At 37.2% G+C, this 22443-nt stretch overlaps 1 protein-coding gene across 6 annotated transcripts in view; it reads left to right on the top strand.

Annotated features, from left to right (window-relative positions):
* Nucleotides 1-22443, top strand: part of PIR121 (transcription activator) — a 106278-nt gene that overhangs the window by 36523 nt on the left and 47312 nt on the right. For 4 of the 6 annotated variants that reach the window (XM_088871276.1, XM_006854187.4, XM_088871275.1 and 1 more), the window contains exons 19-24: nt 838-1008; nt 2944-3020; nt 3125-3227; nt 17923-18042; nt 18125-18268; nt 20949-21098. In XM_088871276.1, the coding sequence (XP_088727402.1) occupies nt 838-1008; nt 2944-3020; nt 3125-3227; nt 17923-18042; nt 18125-18268; nt 20949-21098 (765 nt within the window). Of the gene's footprint in view, nt 1-454; nt 558-837; nt 1009-2943; nt 3021-3124; nt 3228-11903; nt 12084-17922; nt 18043-18124; nt 18269-20948; nt 21099-22443 lie in introns of those variants that run through there. The other 2 variants (XR_016058945.1, XM_088871277.1) reach the window with 2 other exon arrangements.

Genomic DNA, 22443 nt, shown 5'->3' with positions numbered 1-22443 from the left:
AGAGAGAGATAGAGATAGAGAGAAAGAGGGAGATAGTGAAGACAAACTTATAGCACACCAATATTTATTAATTTACTAATGATTGCGACATCTTCGGTGTGCAACCCACGTTTGCGATGCAATTTCATCCCTCAATTGTACCCCAAAGTTATGGTCAACTCTACTTTGGGAATTCAACTGCTCAATTTCTTCCCTTTCTTCATCCTCTTTACTTTTGCTTTCTTCATTCTCTTCACTTTTGCTTTCTTCTTCCTGTCTTGTGCGCCTTTCTTCTTCCTGTCTTGCGTGCATCTCGATATCTAGTCTCACTTGCCTAAGAACTCGATGCTCAAAAGATATTTCGGGGAAAGAGCTAAATATCTAAATTTGCTTCTTGATTAATTGGCTAAATGTAGGGAGTGTTCTCCCTTTTCCTGACTCATGCATTGTGTGTGACTGATTTTATGACTCTCAGGTCTTAAAAGATTTTTATATTCTGTGCGGTCCATGAGCACCTCCAAGACTCTTTGCAACTCGTTCCCTTAACAGTTTTTTGAAATTCTAGGCAAGGATATCAGGTCTGAAGTTTTTGTACTCCATTTAATATCGCAGACTGTTTTTTGGGCTGCATACCTTATTTTTTGGTTTTTCTTTCTTTTGTGCCTGTTGGTATCTATGAAAATTTGCTGTTACAAGTGTGCTATGTTTTATGATGAACTACATCGCCTTCGTCCTTGTCTGCTAGTAAACTTGAGATGTCAGAAATAATCAAGCTCGCTACTGTACTAGTTGTGATGCTTGTGGATGTTATTTATTGGTGATGGCATGTGACTAATCCAATAATTTTTCATGTTGTAGTTTCCAATAGAATGTTCTCTTCCCTGGATGCTGGCGGACTATGTAATTGAAACTGAAGATGGAGGGCTTATAGAGAGTGTTTTGATTCCATTTGATATTTATAATGATGCTGCACAACATGCATTAGTTGTCTTGAGACAACGCTTTCTGTATGATGAGATAGAAGCTGAGGTATGCATGTTTTACTTTACCATTATACACCGGCTAATGGTTTTTCTTGTTTTGGAGGGAATGGCATGCTATCTTATTGCTTTTATTAGTCCTAAGCATCAATTTGTTGTTTGGTTGATTTCTGGGTAGTGTCGTGAACTCTTTGCAAAATTATGAAGAAATGGTGAGGTGATTCAAATGGCCAAAATTTCAGATCTATCTTAAATAGTTGTTATCTGTATATGAATTGTAGAAATGGGTGCTTGGAGCAATGAGAGAGGTAATCCTCCACTAAGTCGTTGTTCGTCATCACAACGCTGGCTGTAAATTGTTGATAGATAAATATATGAAAAGGTCAAATTTTTTCTAGGTGTGATGGTTCTGAAAGTGATAATGTGATGATAGCCACAAGTTGTCTGGTGTACATAACAATATGAAATCATATGGACCGTTTTAGATGTCTTTTTGAGTTGATTAAAAGAAAGAGGAAAAAGATTTTGGGGACTTTTTTGTGTATTAGTTGGACTAAGTTCTCAAAAGAACATAAATGTGATATTACATTAAGAATGAAAACTATGGCTTTGGGTATGGGTATAATTACACATGCTCTTGTACTGCTGGAAACATACATGTCAAACATTTTATTTGTTCCTTTATGGGTTTGACTGGCTGCTCTGGTACAGTCAATGCTTAGAATATTGTACACGGAATTTGTATCTCACTTGGCTATAGCAGGGGCCCCTCGGCAACTCTTTTATTTTCTCAGTATTCTTAAAAACATCCAGAAATCTAAACAGAAAGAAAAATTCATGAAATATTTAAACACTGATGAATTTTGCTCAAGTATTTGGTATTCTTTCTACATATTTTACATAATAAAGTGGTTTAAATTATGATGAAGAGATGTTCACAACATAAGGGGAAAAAAAAATCCATCCATACAGTAAGGAAAAATTCAAACAAATGTGATAAAAAGTTTAAAGCACTAAGAAATAAAAGAACTTTAGAACTTTAATTTAGAACTTTAGGGATCTATTCTTTATCCGACAGAAGTTGCTGGGAATCACTGAATCTACTCTGGAGACGGTTACTAAAGCATTTTATACGTGTCAAACATTTTACAATGACTAATTTGAGCTATGGCAGTTGTCTTACTCTTCTTGCACGATCGTCCTATTAATATTAGTATGGCAGTGTCCTACTCTTCTTGCACGATCATCATTTTATCTTCCGTAAAATAGATTCAACAATTTCTAGGAATTGTGAATTATATGTTCCCTTTTATTCCAAAGCTTTCTCTCTTCACTAGTCCACTTTATCTCCTTCTGAAGAAAAAAGCACCACCTTGGACAAAAAAACAGACTGAGTGTGTTTTTGAGCTCACAAGACTTTCTCATAATCTTCCTTCTTTAAAAATCCCATCTACATGAAAAAGGATTTTACAAGCTGATGCTTCGGATGAATTTTGGGCATGCATCTTACTTGAAGAAAAAGATAAAGAACGAATGATTTGTGGATATAAAAGCGGAAAATTCAAAGAATCTGAATTTCATTACCACTCTACATTTAGAGAAATCCTTGCAGTAAAAAGACGAATTGAAAAATTCCAATTTCATCTGATAGGACATTTTTTCGTGGTAGAAGTGGATCTTTCAACATTTCCGAATATGCTCAGATTAAAAAACAAGATACTTCCAAATCTATAGTTACTCAGATGGGCAAGTTGGTTTTCACAATGGAATTTTGAATATAAATATATTTCTGGAAAGAACAATATCTTAGCTGATATATTTTCTCGAAAGAAGTATTATGAAGATACTATGTCTTACCATCATGGACTGGGTTCGTGTTTGGGATACCAATGTCTCTACCATAATAATTTTATTTGCTTTTAGTTGTGAAACAAAGCAATGGCAATATTTTGTTTGTTGTATTTCATTCTCAATCACTTTACAGGTGGATCTTTGTTTTGATCAACTTGTTTTCAAGCTAAGTGAGAGTATTTTTGCATACTATAAGAGCCATGCTGCGAGGTATCCTACATGCGTTCTTTCCATATTGTTTTGCAGTTACTTATGCTTTGAACATCAAAGAGTTGAGTTACATAGGTTGTTTTTCACTATTATCTTGTTTGCAGCAAATTGCTTGATCCAGCATTTGTGTTTGCTTCGGATAATGCTGATAAATATTCTCTCCCATCACTCCGATATGATGCTTTACTCAAAATGAAAAGGGTGAAGGTGAGAAAATTAATATGCTACATATGTTCAAAGGTGTGATTTTTCTTTGTTCTGAATGGTTTGGATGCTTATATATTTTGTAGGGCAGTTGTGGCTTTTATTGTTTGATCCTGATAGTTTCCTCTTATTACATTTATCTCTTTGTGCTGCTTTTTTTGGGGTAAATTCTGATTAAGCTGCTTCATCAGTTCGTACAAAACATTTATTATCTCTATCCACTAAGAACTCTATACTAGTCTATGCTTGCAAGTTCAAAGGTGACATGAATTAGTTTATGCATATGTAATCTGATCTTAATATGAATGTCAGGAATGTTATACACGCTTGACATTTAGCAATCATTTCCTCATCGTCTCAGCTTTATCCCAATTATTTGGGATCAGCTGCATGAATCTTGTTCTACCATCTCTGCCCTATCAAGGGCCATACCCTCAGTCAGATCATGAGTCACCATATCTCTTATCACTACTTCCATACATGTCCTTTCCGGCCTTCCATTTCCCCTTTTATAGTCTTCCATTTGAACCAAATCAACCCTCCTAGTCGGTGTTGCTCTACGGCGACGCCGCACATGGCCTCACCACCTTGGTTTACTTTCCCTAATATTTTCGCCTATTGGAGCTACCCCTAAGTTCCCTCGGTTGTGTTCATTCTGAACTTTGTCCTTTTTTTGTTTTACCATTCATCCATCTCAACATCTTTATTTCTGCTACACTCTTTCTATGGATATGTTGTTTCTTGACCACTGAACATTCCATTCGATAAAGCATGGTTGGTCTTATATCTTGTCCTATAGAATATTCCCTTCAATTGAACTCTAATTGGAGGTCCATACACCACTTACAAGATTATGTGGGCCCGACGCCCACTTTTTTGGCTCTTTGATCAGTTGCTTGGCACCCATGGTCCATGGTAGTCAAATGGTCAAACCTTTTGTATCAATAATACAAACCGTGTGCCAAATCTAGGCCTCACGTGTGATAAAATGCTCTCTGATCTTGTTCTTGTTTAAAGTAATTTATAATTCTAGGAAAGCCCCATTTTGGAAACAAAATTTTATTCCAAATACATCCTTATTTGAATGAAAAAATTAACCACACAAAATAAATTGGTTAAATAGCAAATTTAGGAACACTTTCAAAAGCCTCTTAAAGAACCTTAGAAGAATATGCTAGCATTATTGAGACTAGAGCCTGTGGCAGGTACTCCATGACTATCCTATGACCTCATCCAAACCCTAAACCAACCCAACAGACTGGACATGTCTCTCATGTGAAAGGTTCATGATTGGTCTTTCAGAGCTGGCCAACGTGCTGAAGTGTCATTGTCCAGAAATAGCCACAAATTCCAAGCGCACTCCCCAAGGAAAGTTTAGGGGCCTATAGACTCTCTCGAGAACATGCATGCTAATGGATCGCCAAATCCAAAATCTAGAATCACATAGATCGAATACTCTCTAGGATCACCAAATCTGAGACTCCTTAGGTTTGCAGATCCCATGCAACCAGCGCATGCTATTTAGGATTCCATTGCCTAGGATTTTAGACACTTGTAGTCATAAGCCACTAACATTAGGAGTTTCCTCCTGGCCAACATCTACCTTCGGGCTATGCTGATGTGGACAGGATAGTCATGGACCCTCTTTGCCAATGAGCACCATAGGGACTAGGCCTATCAAGTTTGGAGTGCGGGTCTACTCTCCAAGCCAAGACCCTGTCACACGCCATGGCAAGACTGAATGAGCTCACTGTGTCCTAAATAGAATAGCTTCTGTTCTATGCACCAAAGTAGAACTCATCCACCCTCATGTCACCAACCACACTAGGTTGGCTGTTGGCAACTCATGTCTGTTCTAACCATACTAGATTAGGCTCAAGTGGCTTTTTGCATCTTTGGAGTCCATACTACCAACTCAAACTGAGAGTACATAAAAAATAAGAGGACACATACATGGAGATATTGTAAAGAATTTTTTGTCAGAAACCATGTTGTACGGACATTTAAAACCCACAAACCCAAACATGCTTGTGGTTCAATATCCTTTGTGCACTAAAAAATTTGAGAGCTTCTTGGTCAGAATAGCTTACAAATCCTCATTAATTAGGCAGTGACACCAAAACCTTGGACCTTGAACGACTGTATAAAATTCAACATCAAAGGTTGAGTATCATGATCTTGCCTTGGTAACTTATCACAGAAAATTGCTGTTGGTCTCATTCTTGGTTGATGCTGGTACCGATCCTTATATGCAAGGCATCACATTCAACCTTGAACACCTTGGAAAAAAGCTGATAATGCCAATACCAGTCTACCTAGTAAAAGTATTAATTAATATATCATCAAATGAAACAAATAAAATTTACCGATAAATAGTCGAATAAATTGATTCATCACCCTCGTGAAGCTACTAAGAGCATTTGACAGACCAAATGGCATACCATCAGCTCATACAAGCCTTCTTGGATTTTGAAAGCTAGGCTCGATTTGGATCTGGTGCTGGTTTTTGCATCTACAAACCATCTCGCAGAAAATGCACTTGCTAGATAACATGTCCAAAATATTACTAAGCTGGATTATTGGGAGCCAGTATTGACAGGTATCCAGTTTATGGCCTGGCTATCAATGCACATCCTCCATATAACATCCTTCTTTGGCATGGGTAGTGTGGGTGCCGTTCACAAGCTCATGCTTTCACAAACGAAGCCCTTCCTTAGCAACTCCATTATTTGTTGGTGCTATTATTTCATGCTCTTTGGGGCACATGTGATAGGACAAGTTGGGAAGACTAGATCCCAGCAAAAATTTAATCTTGTGTTGGATGCTGCATGTTGGTGGCAACCCGCTGGACAGCTGATCTGGTATGAGATCTCTGTAGCTTCTCAAAATGGCCTTTATCTCTTTTGGGACCACAGCCCTTTCCCCACTTTTCATTGATATTAAGGTGTACATGTTGCCTGCTTCATGATTTCCCAACTCAAAAGCTGGCATCAATGGCATTCTACTCTCATCATCCACCTTGTCAGATTCGTTCCTTCGTAGGCAATAATGTGATCTTTACTCGATCATTTACAAAGGAGTATGTGTTCTTTTAGCTCCTGTGAACAGTTTCATGGTCATACTGCCACAGCTGGCTTAGTAAGGTGTGGTATGCATCTGTGCGCACAAGATCACACCACAACTCACCATCATACACCTGCCATTGGAGAATGACACCAAACACCTTTACTAGCACGCCATGTAATGTCTTACTTTGATTTTCTGCAATTTCCTGACTGAGCACTCTTCAGTAGGGTTTCATATCTCCCTAATCGTGCATGAGAGATCATGTAAGACTTGGGAGTAGTATCACATGTAAAATATCCATGAGAGATCATGTAAGACTTGAGAGTTACGAACTTATCATTGAGAGGTGCCATTTCTGATCCAAGAGGATCCAGAAACTGATTATATTACGTTTGGAAGAGAATATGACCAAGTTCTAAATCTTTGAGAATATAACCAAGTTCTAAATCAAAACCTCTACTCAAATGGGATTGGGCAACATTCATATCTAGGCTGGATTGCTTGGGCGCACCAGCCCTTTGTGTCTAACTTGGGGCGTGGCACTTGTAAGGCTAGGTGTTAGAGAAAACAGAGAGGGAGAGTAGAGAGAGAGTGGTGTGGAGGCTAGAGATAAGAGAGAGGTCTAGTGTGTAGAGTAGAGGCCACCCCAATGAGCATTTATAGATCTAAATTAGGATTTTTGGGGCTAGGCTTTGCCATCGTAAAGAGATTAAATCCTGACAGTCGATACAAGGTGATCTATGGGGTGCAGAAAAATTTCTAATCTCAGCTGTCTATTCCTAATTAAGGCATCATGATTAAAGGGAAGGTTTTCGAACCCTTATCCCTCAATTTCCTTGACCTATTCTCTCTAAATATCTGATTTTAAGAAAATATAGTATATCTTTCCTAAAATCTCAAGTTATGGACCAAGCTACAGAAAAAATCCAAAATCAACCCTTTCTCTCTCTAAACATATGTCGATCAAATATCTTTCATATATTTAGTCTTCCTTCCAATTTTATAAAACCCTCAACAAATTTTTAAAATACAAAGGGTGCTTTTAAAATTGATTTGTATTTACAAAACTTGAAAAAAATCTAACTTTATGCTTAGTAAAGAATCTTTTTGACAAAATATAAAATACAGAGAATCTTAAAAATTCATTTTAACATTTCATAATTCAAATAAAACATAATTAAATATAGGAAAAATATCTCCATTGCACCTAAATTTGGGGCTAATTACCCTACATCCCCTCCTATTTCTTAAATATCCAATGGCATAGAAACTTCCCTTAATGTTTCTTCCCATCCCCTAAGCTAAACTTCCGACATTTTTTTAAGATCATGCCCTTATAATTGCCCGAAACAAAAAACCTTAACCCCTTCCTATCGTTTTCTGTTTTCCTCTTTTAAACTATCTCTCACAACCTCATCTCTCTCTCTCTCTCTCTCTCTCTCTCTCTTTCTCTCTCTCTCTCTCTCATTCTTTACACCCAATCTCTCTCAAGCCCTCATCTCTCTCTAATGTAGGGCAAATTATTCGTATTTTTTTATTTTTTATTCAACTTCAAAAGATGTATATTATAGTATTAATTTTAGGGTTTATTTTTAGGGGTTTTTAGTTTTTTTAAGAATTTTATGGTTTTTGTATTTTTTATTTATTTCATGAGTACTTTTTACAAATACCGTTCGTGAGTGTTGTTCATGAGTATTGTTTATGGGGGTAAAATTGTCATTACGAGTTTTAAGTTTAAGCTAGGATATATGGGTCGATATATTATTTGTTTGGGCACTTTTTATACTTAGAACATTAAATTATGATATATAAGAGGTGTGTGGGGCCTTGAGGGGTCATTCCACATGATTTTTAGAATTCGAAAGAGAGAAAAGCCTATGCTTTTGAAACCCTGCGAATGATTGTGGATTATGGGAACTATTGGGCTAGTTTGAGAAGGTGCAGTGAGATATAGTCTCTAGAAAGGATGGAGTCCTTAGTATATTTGTTATAATCATATCTCTATGATCCTATTCCGTTTAAATCTTCTTGAATATGTTTTAATATATTTTAGTTATTTTTTAAATGATTAAAATAAATTTTTGGATCTCTCTAGGTATTTTATTTTATTGAAATATGATTTTTAAATAGAGAAAAAGCAATTTATGTATTTATTTTAGTTAGAGAGAAAAAATATATTTAATGACATTATAAAATTTATTTTATTATCTGAAAATTAGTTTTAATATATTGGGGGCCCATTGAAATTTATTGGGCCCACCAATTAGTGGGGTGTGGGGCCCATATGGACCCATGGGGGGTCCCCCCAACTCTTTTTTTTCTCCCTAAATTGTGTGATTGTAATTAAGTTACATGTTGGCTTGAGAATTTTAGGAAAGTGTGGTGTAGAGATTTTAATTGATTTCAAAAAGGGAAACTGTAAGGATTAATTGATATTGATTTAGTATTTTTCTCTACACAATATTTGATGGGAGTAGAGTTATGAAAATTGAAAGATAATGGTTCTACCTTACTCCTTCAATTGTGATGATTGATTTAATGAAAGAATCAATGAGATCTCTTCACCCCGTAGGTTTCCAAGATCAAAGGTCAAGATTAAGTCTTATAATGATTGCAAAACCCTAGCCCTAGAAATATTAGCTTTTATTTTGTATAAACTAGCTATGGGGGTTTATTCTCTACACACTTGATATCTTAATCTCTTTCTCTGAGCCTAAGGGGTGGCACATCCCTCTCTAATCACTCTCCCTAAATTAGGGTTAATGAAGCGCAAAAAACCCTAAGGGGTGGCTCGCCCAAGCCACAACACCCTAGTCTTCTAGTTTGGTCTTATGCTCATGTGTTAAGCCTTGGTCTAGTTTATCCCATGTCATACTCTTTGAGGTTTTTGCCTAGGCTTCCCAAGTTGTGAGACAGGTTTTTGAACCTAGATCCCATACGCCATTGGTGGAGGAGACTCAGTGTGGGGTGTGCTACGTCCTTGGGGGTAACCTGAGGTAATGTATGCATTAATTTCTTGGATTGTGCTCTCTTGATTTAATTTCATCGTTTATGTAAATTTCAAATCTATATTATGAATGTAATTTTGTTTTAATGGCAAGCGAGCATCCTTGGTATTTATTTGGTTCATATATTGTACTTGGACATGTGTGAGTGATTCAAGTGGCAATACATAAGAAAAGTTAGAAAAGTTTAATCCGTATCGACTTGCCTAGTCACATAGTCGACCTTTTAAGAAGGTACTATTGCAGTACGGAAGTTACTGTTGCAATTTATGGAATTTACTGTAAACTGTATAGACAGTATTGTAGCGTCGATGTTTTTGCCCTAGATCAATAACAAAGCCTAGATCTTGCTGATTTTAGTTGTTTTTTGTTGATCATTTTCCTATGATTTGTAATTTTGGTGATCCTATGGCTGCAATAAGGGGCCGAGCAATAGGGCGTTTCGTAGATATGTTTCGTGATCCTAGAGATGAGAGAATTGAGCAACTTGACTAGCAAGTTCAACAGTTGATGCAACAGTTCGTGAGCCTCAATAATGGGCAAGACAATGATTTTTCAACCCATGGGGATCTTGAGTACAAGATTTTTTACTTTCACTCTCTGCATGGGGAGTCGAGTGATGAGGATAGTGATAGATGACCTGGTTGTGAGGAACCTCACTCTAAGATTTTCAATTTGAAGGATGAGATTCTTAATTTTTACACAAATTGTATAAAAATCAACAAGTTGTAGATTAGGATTCATCACTAGTTTTCAATATATACTTAGATGAACAATTAGATCTCTTAGGAGATCTGATCTATGATAAGGATCAAAATGATAATGAAGATACTTCGGAAGAGGGTGAAGAATATGGTGAGGAGGCGACAGGAGGATTGATCCAAATTATGGCCTTTGAAGATCTCATTAATATCATAGAGGTGGAGCATTCACAAAATTTAGGGTATTGAAATCAGAGTAGCAGTGGAAGTGTGGTTGACTGATAAACTGCAAATTGTGGACTTGATTTCAGAGAGTAACGAAATAGATATCTAGAAAACCTATAAGGCCAAAACATTGGATTTGTTGTTTCCTATATAATTTTCAATAGGAGTTCAAGGATAGCGATATTTGACAAATTTGCATTGATTCCTCAATATGTATATCAAGATTTGTTTCTTGAGGAATTCATTTTACCATGGATAACATTTGAGCCGACCAAAAACAGAAGTTTGAAGAAAGTGGTTTTGATGCTAAATTCATCTAGGCACACTTCAAAACTCAAGGACGATTTTTCTCTAACCAGGGGAGAATAATGGAGGGAAAAATTATTCTTATTTTTTATTTTTATTCAATTTCAAAGGATGTAAATTATAGTTTTTGTTTTAAGGTTTATTTCTATGGTTTTGAGTTTTTTAAGAAAGTCTAGGGTTTTTTTATATTTTTATTTATTTCGTGAGTACTATTCACAAATATTTTCCACGAGTACTGTTCATGGGTATTGTTCATAAAGGTAAAACTATCATTACGAATTGAAGTTTAAATTAGGATATGTGAGTCAATGTATTATTTGTTTGGATCCTTTTTGTATTTGGAACATTAAATTATAATGTATAAGAGGTGTGTGGGGCCTTGAGGGCATCAATGCACTTGATTTTCATAAGTTGAAAGAGAGAAAAGCTTATGCATTTGGAACCCGAGCTTGGGTGTGGAGAAGAAACCATAAGTTTCTTCAATTTGTGCTTGTGTTTGGCTTGTTCCTTGCTAATTTTATTGCTTCCTCACATTTTCTCTATATCACTCTCTCTTTGTGCACCACTCACACCCTCATCTCTCTCTCTCACACGCCCTCTTCCCCTTGCTTTCTCTCTCTCTTCCCCACACACTCTCTGCCCCTGACTTTCTCTCCCACACTCATTACTCGGTTAGCAAGAACCAGGTAGGAAGTTGCAAGAATTGGAGAGGGTTTTCAATTATGCTCTTGATGAGAACACCAAGGTTTTTGCTGGGTTTTACAGGGATTGGTTAGAGACTAGGGGCAATAAGGTTGTTTTGCCTGAGGTTTGGGTGCCATTAGAGAGAGAGAGCGCTTTTGGTTAATGGCAACGGATATTTCCAGTGGAAGAGGGTCTCTAAGTTCATAAATGGATGTTATAATGTAACTTTCATATTTCCATTGAATATTTCCAAATTTTCAGCAATTTGGCATCTCTTTTAAAAATTATGTTTGGAATGGAGCAGTTTTGTAATTTCATTCAAAAGGAGGTACCCATGTCTTTCTCTCTCTCTGGCCTTGAAACAATTGGGTCACGGAAAATGTTTTATTTTTTCAATAGTTTGTTTTACATGAGATTTTCCACCAGAATTTATGTTTGACTATTATTAAGGTAGCAAAAAGCTCCTTTCTTGCATTTACAAACCATAGCCCATATGACTTATGCTTTGATGGTTCAGTTCCACCTATTATTCTGGTTGACGTTTTAAGAACTTGAGCTTGTAATATTAGTTTATTTGATTTTATCAACGAAAGCTTGCACTTTTAGGATCCCCAATTCATATGAGCTTTTCCTTTGGTTTTGTTCCATCCTTTTTTTGTATTGTGCTCTGAGTAGTTTTGAATTGGGTAAAGGTATGCTGCTGCAAATGATGTTCAAAAGGTGACAAAAACCTTCCACACAACGGGGAAATTCAAAATCAGTGCAGATTCTACTGTTTCATACTCTTCTTAGTGGTCTTTGCAAGCACATGAATGTGAAGGAAGCAGAAGAGTTAATTTACTCAACAGGTCATTTTTCCCATTGGAAATAGAGTGCTTCAACATAGTTTTAAATGGGTGCTGCAATATCATTGGTGATTTAATGGAAACAATGCGCGTAGAGAGAGATGTCTAATTCATGCATCACCGCATATGCTATTTCTCATGTGGAGGGCTAATGTGGGTGTAGAGAGAGAGGGGAAGTGGGCCTGCAAGAGAGAGAGAGAGAGTGAGAGAGAGAGAGAGGTGTGCTTGAGAGAGGTTGGGTGTAGAGAAAGAAAGAGATGAGGGCGTGAGAGAATTTAAAAGAGGAAAAGGGAAAAGAATAGGAATATGGGTTGAAGGTTTTTTGTACAGGGCAATTGCAAGGGCTTGGACTTGAAAAAAGTTGGAAATTTAGATAAGAGGGTGGAAAAAATGTTTTGAGAATTTTTTATGCCGCTAGATATTTAAGAAAAAGGAGGTGATGCTGTGAAATCAACCCCAATTTTAGGGGTTATGGAAAATAGTTCCCTTAAATATAATCAAGTTGGAATTGGATCCATCTGGTTAAGAAATATGTGAATTAACTGAGGCACTCCATCTATTCTGGCAACTGTGAACTATAGTCATCTTCTCAAACTATCCCAATGGAACCGTTGACCCACAGTGCATCACAAGGGCTCATGATCGGTCCAAAGTTTGGCCAAAAGATTACATGGTTCTAGTATGTGGATTACCCGCCCCACCTGAGGACAAGTCATGTCCCTCTGGACATACGCACACTATCGCAATGGTGCATGGGGTCCTCTCTTCTGCATATGCATGTGTTACACCCCTAGGTATCGCTTCCCAAATATGGCTATCATTTATACATGCTGTTCGATGATAATGATAAGAATTTGACCCTTGCTCTCTTAGGCTTGCCTGCTGCTCACAAGGGGTAGGAACTCCTGTCCCTAATAAACCACCATGGGCATCTATCCTACCTCATTAATGGCTAACGCTACAAGCCCTCCATAGTTGTGCCTTATGCCCACAGCTACAACATTTCCTGACTCCATCCTGGACATAGCCCATCAAACTCGGGTGATTCATGCCATCACAAAACATGCCCCATCAGTCCCTACTCCCACTAGGGTCATCATATCACTGTACTTATAATTTTACATGCTCCCATAAAGCCCTTAAATGGCCCAAAACCCCAAGAAAATCAAGGTTCCATGAGTAAATGGAATCGAGCCTTCACCAACATGGAATCTAGATTCTTTTACAATGAGACTGAGGATTACCAACACATTTCGAGATCCTTTTACAATGGGACCGTGGATCACCAACACATTTGAGCTGTCGACATTGTTTTTTAAGCTATGAGTTAATGACAATTTGGCACAGATTCCCTACTATGGAGGTTTTTATGACCTACAATCTATCTAAAGACGTTTGATTGTTATATTTTTACATACCTTGTGATAAGTTTTAAAACCTGAGGTCTGAATCCTCGTTTGGTTGCTGTTTGCCTATTGCTTAATTAATTAGTATATAAAGTTATGAAACATAATCATAGGATTAACAAAAAAATTAAAAAGTTTTTTAAAGATGGGAATTTTTGCATTTAATGATACTTTAAAATCAGAAAATTCAGTCAAGTTGTGGAATGGATTTTATTCCTGAGCTAGAGTACCCTAGTTAAGTGCTCTTGGGGGCCTCAAGTTTAAGCCGGACGGATCTCTATCCCGTGTACTTTATAGTTCGATCCTGAAAACTTTGGATCATGCTCCCTGTCACATTGGGACCTGGATCCCTTCATCTCAAGGTATACAGATCTCGATCCTTATCCTAGGGATCTTCATGATTGTTTCGATCTCACAACCTGATCCTGGTCAGGGATTTGATCCTGCTTCCATTCCCAATCATGTGACTGGTTTTGGCAGAGTCAGGAACTTGGTTTACTGAGAAGAATGGATAATCCACTAGGTACACTTAACAAAGGGTGCCTGGAAGTGCTTGAGGAACCTGCTGAGATGCCGTCTCAGAACGAGATTCCTGAGACATTACCAAAGAAGCTGCTATGACCTAAGTCTGAAAGTGGTTTACTTTTGAAGGACTCTTGATACTAGAACTTGAGGAGGAACTGGGTGTAATGCTCCCCAAGCGGGCTGCATTTGCTGAAGAAAAACTTGTATCAAGTTTATAACATCCATGGTGAATCAGCAAGTGACTGAGTTTCTAGCAACAGTATCTCGTTCAAGCAGATTTTGTACTGAATTCTGAGGCAATATACTGAGTTTATTATGAGAATATATAGACCAGATTGGAGTCGAACTTGAATTGGAGATTAAGACAAGGGTGAGCAAGGCTGTCTATGGATTTTCTCACATTTTTTTTCACAAAATATATTCCCAAATGAAACCCATGATGCCGGTACAGTTTTGAACGAAACCCCAAAATGCTGAAATATTGATCTACAATAGCCGGTTTGAGAAAATCCACTAAACTCTTAAGAACACATACACACTTGAAACTGCCTTGACGTGGCTTTGAAAATCCCCGATATGTATGTGGATAAATTTGGAGAACTAGAAAAGAAAATCCTTAAAACAAATCAAGACTTTAGAATGATTATATGGAACCCTATGGACAATTTTACAGACTAAGGTATCGATCGCTATAATAGGGCTATTCCTAGACTACTGTGACAACTACGCTAGTTCCTATAATACTAATAGTGATGTAGGAAAGTTGATAGAGAACAGTAAAATCAGCAAACTTTCAAGCCAAGCATAAGCTGTAAATAGAAGAAGCCCAGGGTTCTTTAAGCACAACTAGGACTCCAAAAGGCTTACGGTCTCTCTTTTTCAAACTGAAAAGTTGCGTGAATTGCTCTTCCTAGATCTGCACACCTCTTAAATATTATTATTTAATGTTCAAAGACATTAAGTGTCCAAACAATACATAAAATGACTCAAAAGTCCTAACTTAAATGACTTTTAAAATAAATGGCTTGGCTAAAAACAAAATATTCCATAATCACTTTGACTACATTATTAAACAACTCTTAAAATTCTAAAAATAGAAAAAACAAAAAACCCTAGAATACCTATAAAAAACTTAAAAACCCTAAAAAATCCTAAAATTTCCAAAAATACCACCCTAAAATTTAATAAGATAAATTAAGAAAATAGAGGCATCTTGTCTTTCATCAATCTCCTCTGGTTGGAAAAAACTCTTCATTGAGTTTTAAATTGTGTTGAGATGACATCAGCATCAAAACCACCTTCTTCAACCTTCATCTTGTTTGTTGGCTCATAGATTATTTGTCATAAGAAGAAATCCTCAAGAAATTAATTGTGATATGTATATTGAGGAATCGATATAAATTTATCAGATTCAAATATCCTTAAACTCGCATTGAAAATTGCATAGAAAACTCCAGGCTTATTTTCCATCCTTTAGAGGCTTTTTTGATATCCACTTCGTTACTTTATGAATCAAGGGCCACAATTTGTAGCTTATGAGTCGACCACACTTCCATTGTGTTACTCTGATTCCCAAATTCACCTATTGATTCGTTGCTCGAACTAGTAACCTCACCTATTGATTCTCCTTGGAGTTCTTCATCTTGTTGTTCTACACATATATCACCCACCGAATCATCAAAGATTGGATCACTATCAAACACAAGATCACTAACTCTATCCAAAGGTTCCTCATCAAAGATTGGATCACCCATGAGATCATGACGATCATTAAGGGTTTGGGGAAGAAATTCCCTTTTATTTTAGGAACTTATTCATAATTAAAAACCCTCTCTATGGTGTTTAACCAAATTCCCCATGTTGAGGCTTATTATCAAAATCAGGTGTATTTACCTTCATAACATCCTTGAGTGATGAACTCCACATCTAGGCCTTCTGTTGCTATCCTTACACTTGGCTCCACACTCCGAGTGCGACGGTGGGAAGAGTTATACTCAAGATCTTCTTGGGCCGAAAGTTCACCGTTTTACCCACGATTGATACTCGCGAACTGCGGTGCCAATTGCTAATTGATACTCTCTTCATCTCTGGGAGCACGAAGCAGGTATCCCCCTTTGTGATGCCTTCTCGCTGCCATGGTTCTCGAAACCGTAAACTCTAGGCAGTGAATAACGAAACCTCGTTGAAATCAGCAAGATGTAGGCTGAGTTTGGCAAACAGCAAGCTGAAATCAGGAATATTTGGCTGAAATCAGCAAACCTTGGCCCAAAATCAGCAAGCCCTAAACTTGGCTGTAGTTTCATGATCTTGCTGTTGAAGAAACTTGAGCTCAAATACCAAATTGGTGTAGGAAAATTGATGGAGAACAGTAAAATCGGGAAACTTTCAGGCCAAACATATTATTTTGAATTATAAAATATTGGCATGCCACATAATTAGCAAAAGGGGAGGCACGCCCCATGGTTTTGCTATTTGATTTGGTTCAAGTTTTAAATTTGATTTAGTTAATGTAGGAAATCTAATTTAAATTAGATTTGGTTTCCTATCCTTATGGGAGATCTAGATAATGTTTAAGTTCTGTTGTGTTTCAAATTTAAATGGGAGATCTAGATAATGTTTAAATTTGATTATATTTCAATTTATATAGGATTTGGATTGGGTCAAAGTATCCTAGGTTAATAGCCTAATCTTTCAGTCTTTTTCAATGGAAAGTCCCGTGAATGGCTGTCTGTGGCATGCTCCTCTTCGATATTATTATTTAATGTTCAAAGACATTAAGTGTCCATACAATTAATAAAATGGCCCAAAATCCTAATGTAAGTTACTTTTAACCAAAATGATCTTGACTGCAAATAAAATATTCCTTAAGCACTTTGACTATTTTTCTAAACAATTCAAAAATCATAAAAATATAAAAAACCTTAGGATCCCTGAAAGAAACTTAAAAACCCTGGAAAATTCCAAAATTACAACCCTAAAATTTAATAAGGAAAAATAAAAAATGGGAGGCTTGTTGTTCTGCATCAAAGATTCTCCACTACAGTGATTGCAATAGTTTTGCTACACTGATCACTGCAGTTTCAGTTTAGTAATGCGACAGTACAGTTGCTCGCAAATCTAATGTTTTGAATAGTAAGCGCCGTCAAATTTTTCATTCAAAGTCAAATATTAGTTTCCCGCAGAGTACTTACTGGTTTTTGTTGTGGTGGACTTAATTGCACAACAATTCTGTCAGTTTCAGATTTCTGATTCAAGCCTACCTCTAATACCTCCTTAGATTCATGAAAATTTGGGGAGAATTCTCCTTGATTAGAATTAGGGATTAATCCCATATAATAGATGGCTGGGTTGCTGTACATAAGTACCCTTACACTAATATGGCAAGACTACCTTTAAACTAATTAACAAATACACAAACTAAAATACATCTTAGCGGCAAATACATTTTGGATTTTTATAGGTTGAGTTAATTCTGGGTTGCTGTACATAAGTACCCTTACACTAATATGACAAGACTACCCTTAAACTAATTAACAAATGCACAAACTAAATATATCTTAGCGGCAAATACATTTTGGATTTTTACAAGTTGAGTTAATTCTATTTTATTTTATCTTGCTACATCTGTTGTGGCCATGTAACCATATTTTCTTCACTTCTTTAAATCAGTCGTGGAAAGAGATTGTTAATAGACTTCTCAAGAATATTTAATTTAAGTAGTTTTGTGGGACTTAGGGAAAGGCTAACAATTATGTAAATTACATGCCCATTTGTTTTGTAGTGTTTATGTAATAATTTTTATTCGCATGGGCATCAGCTGCTTAGAATGCTGTTATTGTCTAGAAATTTTGATTGAAAGTTTTATGTTATTTAGTTGATTATAATCTAGATGGTCAAGTCTTTTTTTCTAATTCTAGGGAATCATTTGTGTGTAGCTATTGGGAAGAAGTGTCGATTTGAGAAGTTTAATTGCGCAACGGATGAATAAAGCATTTCGAAAGAACATTGCATTCCTATTTGATCGCTTCGATTCACAAGATATTTGTGCTGTGGTGGTAAGAAAATTATGTCTAATTTTCTTCTTGACAATTTTTATCTCATATTTCAATTGGATACTCACTTCATGATTTTTTATAGGAACTGCAACAACTCCTAGATGTTTTACGACTCACTCATCGCCTTCTTTCTGAATATCTCACTATAGACCCATTCACACCAATATTGATGGAGATGCAAGAAAATGTTTCCCTTGCTTCATTTTCTGGTCGATTGGCTTCTCAGGTTTGAGCTGTCTCTCAATTTTCTTTAACAACTAGAAATTCATAATTATTAATTTATCAGTTTGTGCAGTTTTTGTTCCTTAAAAAACCCCATCCTGAAAGTGAAAGTCATAACATACTATATGGAGCAAGCTGTTTGTGAACTACATGTTGGTCTTCACCAGACCGTGCTCAATGTTGGATGGTGTTGAAGTTTGTTCATTTTCCACCTTCTGCTCAAGCTGAGGACAGCTCATCTCCACCATCCATCATAGAAACAAAACTATGGAGACTAAATGTAGTGCAAAAAAGTATACTACATTTAGTGTGGTATCCAATCTGAATTGTTCCTAACTTTTTGGTAAATTGCCACTGGAACTGATATATATTTTTTGGAAAACTGCTTGTTTTGGAAATTTGGACTCGATGTGCGTCTTTGAGTACAGATACATACTTGCTTTTGTTTTTTAAAGTCCAACTTGATTTTTTTTTGAAGAATTCACCTTATATATCATCATCATTGTCATCCGAGCATTATCGCAACTATTTGGGGTTGATCACACAAAGCTTGTTATGTCTTTCCGCTTTATCAAAGGCCACCCTCCGTCGGACCATAGGTCATCATAGTTCTTCTTACTACTTCCATTAGTGTCCCTTTGGGCTTTTCCCTTGCCCCTTTGAAGCCTTCAACTTGAACCAAATTACCACTCCTAACCGGTGTTGTTCTGGGTTGACATTGTACCTGGACAACCTAAGTCTACTTTCCATCAATTGTTGCTGCGCATCGCTTCCAAGGAGCGCCCTAGCTAACCCTTACACATTTCTCACTACACTTGGGTTCTGATACAACACATCGCGTACAGGGTATGCCCTGGCATGCACATATAACATTGGATCATGATTCATGAAATAGATGAGGCAAAAGTTTTATGCCGGTTGCCAACCTAACACAACCCTTGTCCTTTCTCTGGTCTTGAGACTGGCCATGCTAGAGTTTATATGTACATATATGTATATAAAATGTACAATAGTCTCACGACTCATGAGTTTGAGGCAGCCCATGTAGTGTAGCCTTATACAAAAAGAATGGGGAAAGAAAAAGAAAAAAATAGAAAAATGGTGTGGCCACTCACATATAGAGTGCTCGGTACTAGAAGAAATAAGAAAAATGAGATGTATGGCCACCCGGAGGCTGGATGCGCAACACACTCAGGGAGGCAGCCCACAAACCTGGTGCTCACCCCAAAAACGACAAAAGAAGTCCATAACCTGTAGGCTACCCAGGGGAGGGGGCAGCAAGGAGAGGGGGAGGAGAAGAAGGGAGACGGATTTAGAGGTAGAAAGGGGGAAGGAGCAAGAAGAGAGGAACAGATTATGGGGATTAGCGAGAGAGGACACGAGAGAGGTGGACGAGAGAGGTAGAGGGAAAAGGCCCTTCGCAGGGGTGTAGGAAAGAAAGTGTAGGAAAAAAGAGAGAGAGAAAAGGAAAGTGAGGGAAAAAGAGAGAACGAAAAGTATAGGGGTATAGAAAGATAAAGCATAGAGCAAAAGGGCACAAAACTCAAAGTTCAGGGTAAAAGAGAAAGAACGAAAGGTGCAGGGGAATAGGAAGAGCATAGAGCAAAAGGACGCAAAACTCAAAAGTACAGGATACAAAAAACAAAAGTGGCATCGGCTTCACTAAAGCAGTGGGACAACACTAGCAGCAATGCCCAACTTGATATTTCCATTCAGATAAAGTGCTTGTCTGTGGAATAACCAGTTGTAGACTATCCTTATTTGATGTTCTATGTTTCCAGTTGACAAACATAATTTCATCATTTCTTCCTGTTTGCATCAACTTCATCTCTTGGGGGTCAAAAAGTAATCCCCTAGTTTCGGAAGCTCCAATGGAGAGGTTAAGAAGTTCTAATTTGGCATTGTAATGCCTTCTTGTTTACCAAAACTTTTTTGTAGTTAGCATTGCTCAAGTTTGGAAGAGTTGTTAGCCCCCTTTGAATTTCTTTTCTATTTCGGAAGTCACCTTAATTTTGGGATAGCATAGCAAAGGCAGCAGAGCCCTTCAGCCCATGCTATTTGTAGGAAGAAATCAACTTGCCTCTCCATAACATACCTTGTAGATATATGTGTACTGTTGCCAGCAATATCTTTAGAAAATTGAGTTTATTTTTGTTCTAGTGTCAGGTATTAAAGCATGTGGCGTGTTCAGTTTCTCGTTATGTATGTATTGAGGATTTCTTCTGGCAGTTTTGAGATGCACATATATTTGAACAGCGCTGTACCTATTCCAAGCCTCTTTCCCACTGGCACAGTCATAAAGAATGTCTCATATTACTTCCATCACTATTCCTCTTAGAAGATTACCAATTGATAAATTTTTAATCTTTTCCTTGTTGCCCAGCCAAGACATCTTTCCATCCTTTTCACATGTTCTATATTTTGTGTGTGTTTGGTAATAGTATTCTTCTTCGTGTGCTTTAATCTTTTATAGGAAAAGAGTATTGGTAGTTTATGCATGTAACCTTGCTGTAATAAAAAGCCATGCATTTTTACGTTTCCTTAAAATTTCTTAGTTCATTTTGTCATTTTATCATGACTTGAGAACAGAAAATATGCGTGCATCCATTCTTTGCATCTCATAAAGCATGATCAGTTGAAAGTTTCCATTACAACATCTAATCTCTGATGTTGTTCCCTGTTAGGTGTTCACAGAGATGCAGAATGACCTCTTGCCCAATTTTATTCTTTGTAATACAACTCAGCGGTTTGTTCGTTCCCCAAAAATGCTCCACCAACCCATTCAAAAGTCATCTGTCCCTCAGGGAAAGCCTAGTTTCTATTGTGGTTCTCAAGTAAGAAGCTCTCCATACATGTTTCTTTCTTTTCATCATGATTTTACTGGGTTCTTGGCATTATTAACTGCACTATGTTGAATCTCAGTTGTCTGAAGCATATATACGAGCAACACATTGTACTTATCGTTTTCAAGTTATAGGTTATGCGCATATTTTTATAATTTCTTTTAATGTCATACTTTGAGCAACTTATTAGGATATGAGTCTTTGCATATTTTTCTTATATGTTCTCTTTCACTTATAATATTCTTGTGAATCGCGTATCTTATCTCTTGGTAAATAACTGCATTGTTCAACCTAGGGTTCTAGGCTGTCGGGAAAAAAAATGAATAATATGGGCCTAGGAAGACATTCCTAGGCAGGTGCCTATGCGGTTGCCTAGGCAGGCTCAAGACGGGTGCCTAGGTGGGCCAAGGAGCCTGCCTATTACCACCCCTTAAAAAAAAAGATGTACGCTCCTTAAAAACAAAATATAGTTAAAGGTCTATACCAATGGTTAAGGTCTTTCTCTCACTCATGGGCCCTTATACTCTCTCTACATATAAGAAGATGAAGAAAAACAAGACGCCTCCAAGTGGTCGATGTGAGGCCTCTCTCTCTTACCCCTCACAAACGCACTCATAAACCCATATGCTGTGTCTAAATATAAGAAGAAAAAGAAAAAGATGACCTCCAAGTCTTCAATGTGAGGATCCCTCTTTGATGCAAGAAGGAAAGATGGGAAATTGATGTCACCTTTTTTTTCTTTCTAAACATTGTTTTTTCTATTGGAAAGCAATTCAAAGATGAGATATGAGCCGATGTAGTACCTAGGGATGCATGCAATTTATTATTGGGCAGACCATGGCAGTATGAACGGCGCACCATACCTAATGGTTTAACACACTTATTCCTTTATTAAAGACATGATAAGGTGGCTTTAGGTCCATTTAAGAAGGAAAGTACCTCCAAATAAGATGAGGGGTGTACTAACCTTCTTTCCTTGGTGGAGTTTATGGAGGGGTTGGAGGAGTACATGATGTTGTACGCAATGGTCCGAGTGTATGAGCAACCTGTTAGTTCGATTGCACCACAGTTAGAGTCATTGGTGATGGATTATCGTGATTTCATGCCGAATGAGCTTCCTAAGTGGTTTCCACCCATGAGGGACATTTAATATCACAACGACCTCATTCCTGGGTCTAGCCTACGGAACAAGGCCACATATAGAATGAGCCCAAAGGATGATGAAGGATTGCAGAGACAGGTCATAGAGCTTCTGTAGAACGGGTTCATTCGACAAAGCATGAGTCCATGCGCTATCCCGGATTGATTGACACCTAAAAAGGATGGGACTTGGTGC

This window comes from Amborella trichopoda, chromosome 7, assembly GCF_054954075.1.
Source record: "Amborella trichopoda isolate Santa Cruz 75 chromosome 7, AtrichopodaSantaCruz75HAP2 v2.0, whole genome shotgun sequence".
In the NCBI taxonomy this organism is placed as follows: Eukaryota; Viridiplantae; Streptophyta; class Magnoliopsida; order Amborellales; family Amborellaceae; genus Amborella; species Amborella trichopoda.
This window is presented reverse-complemented; position numbering and strand designations above follow the sequence as displayed.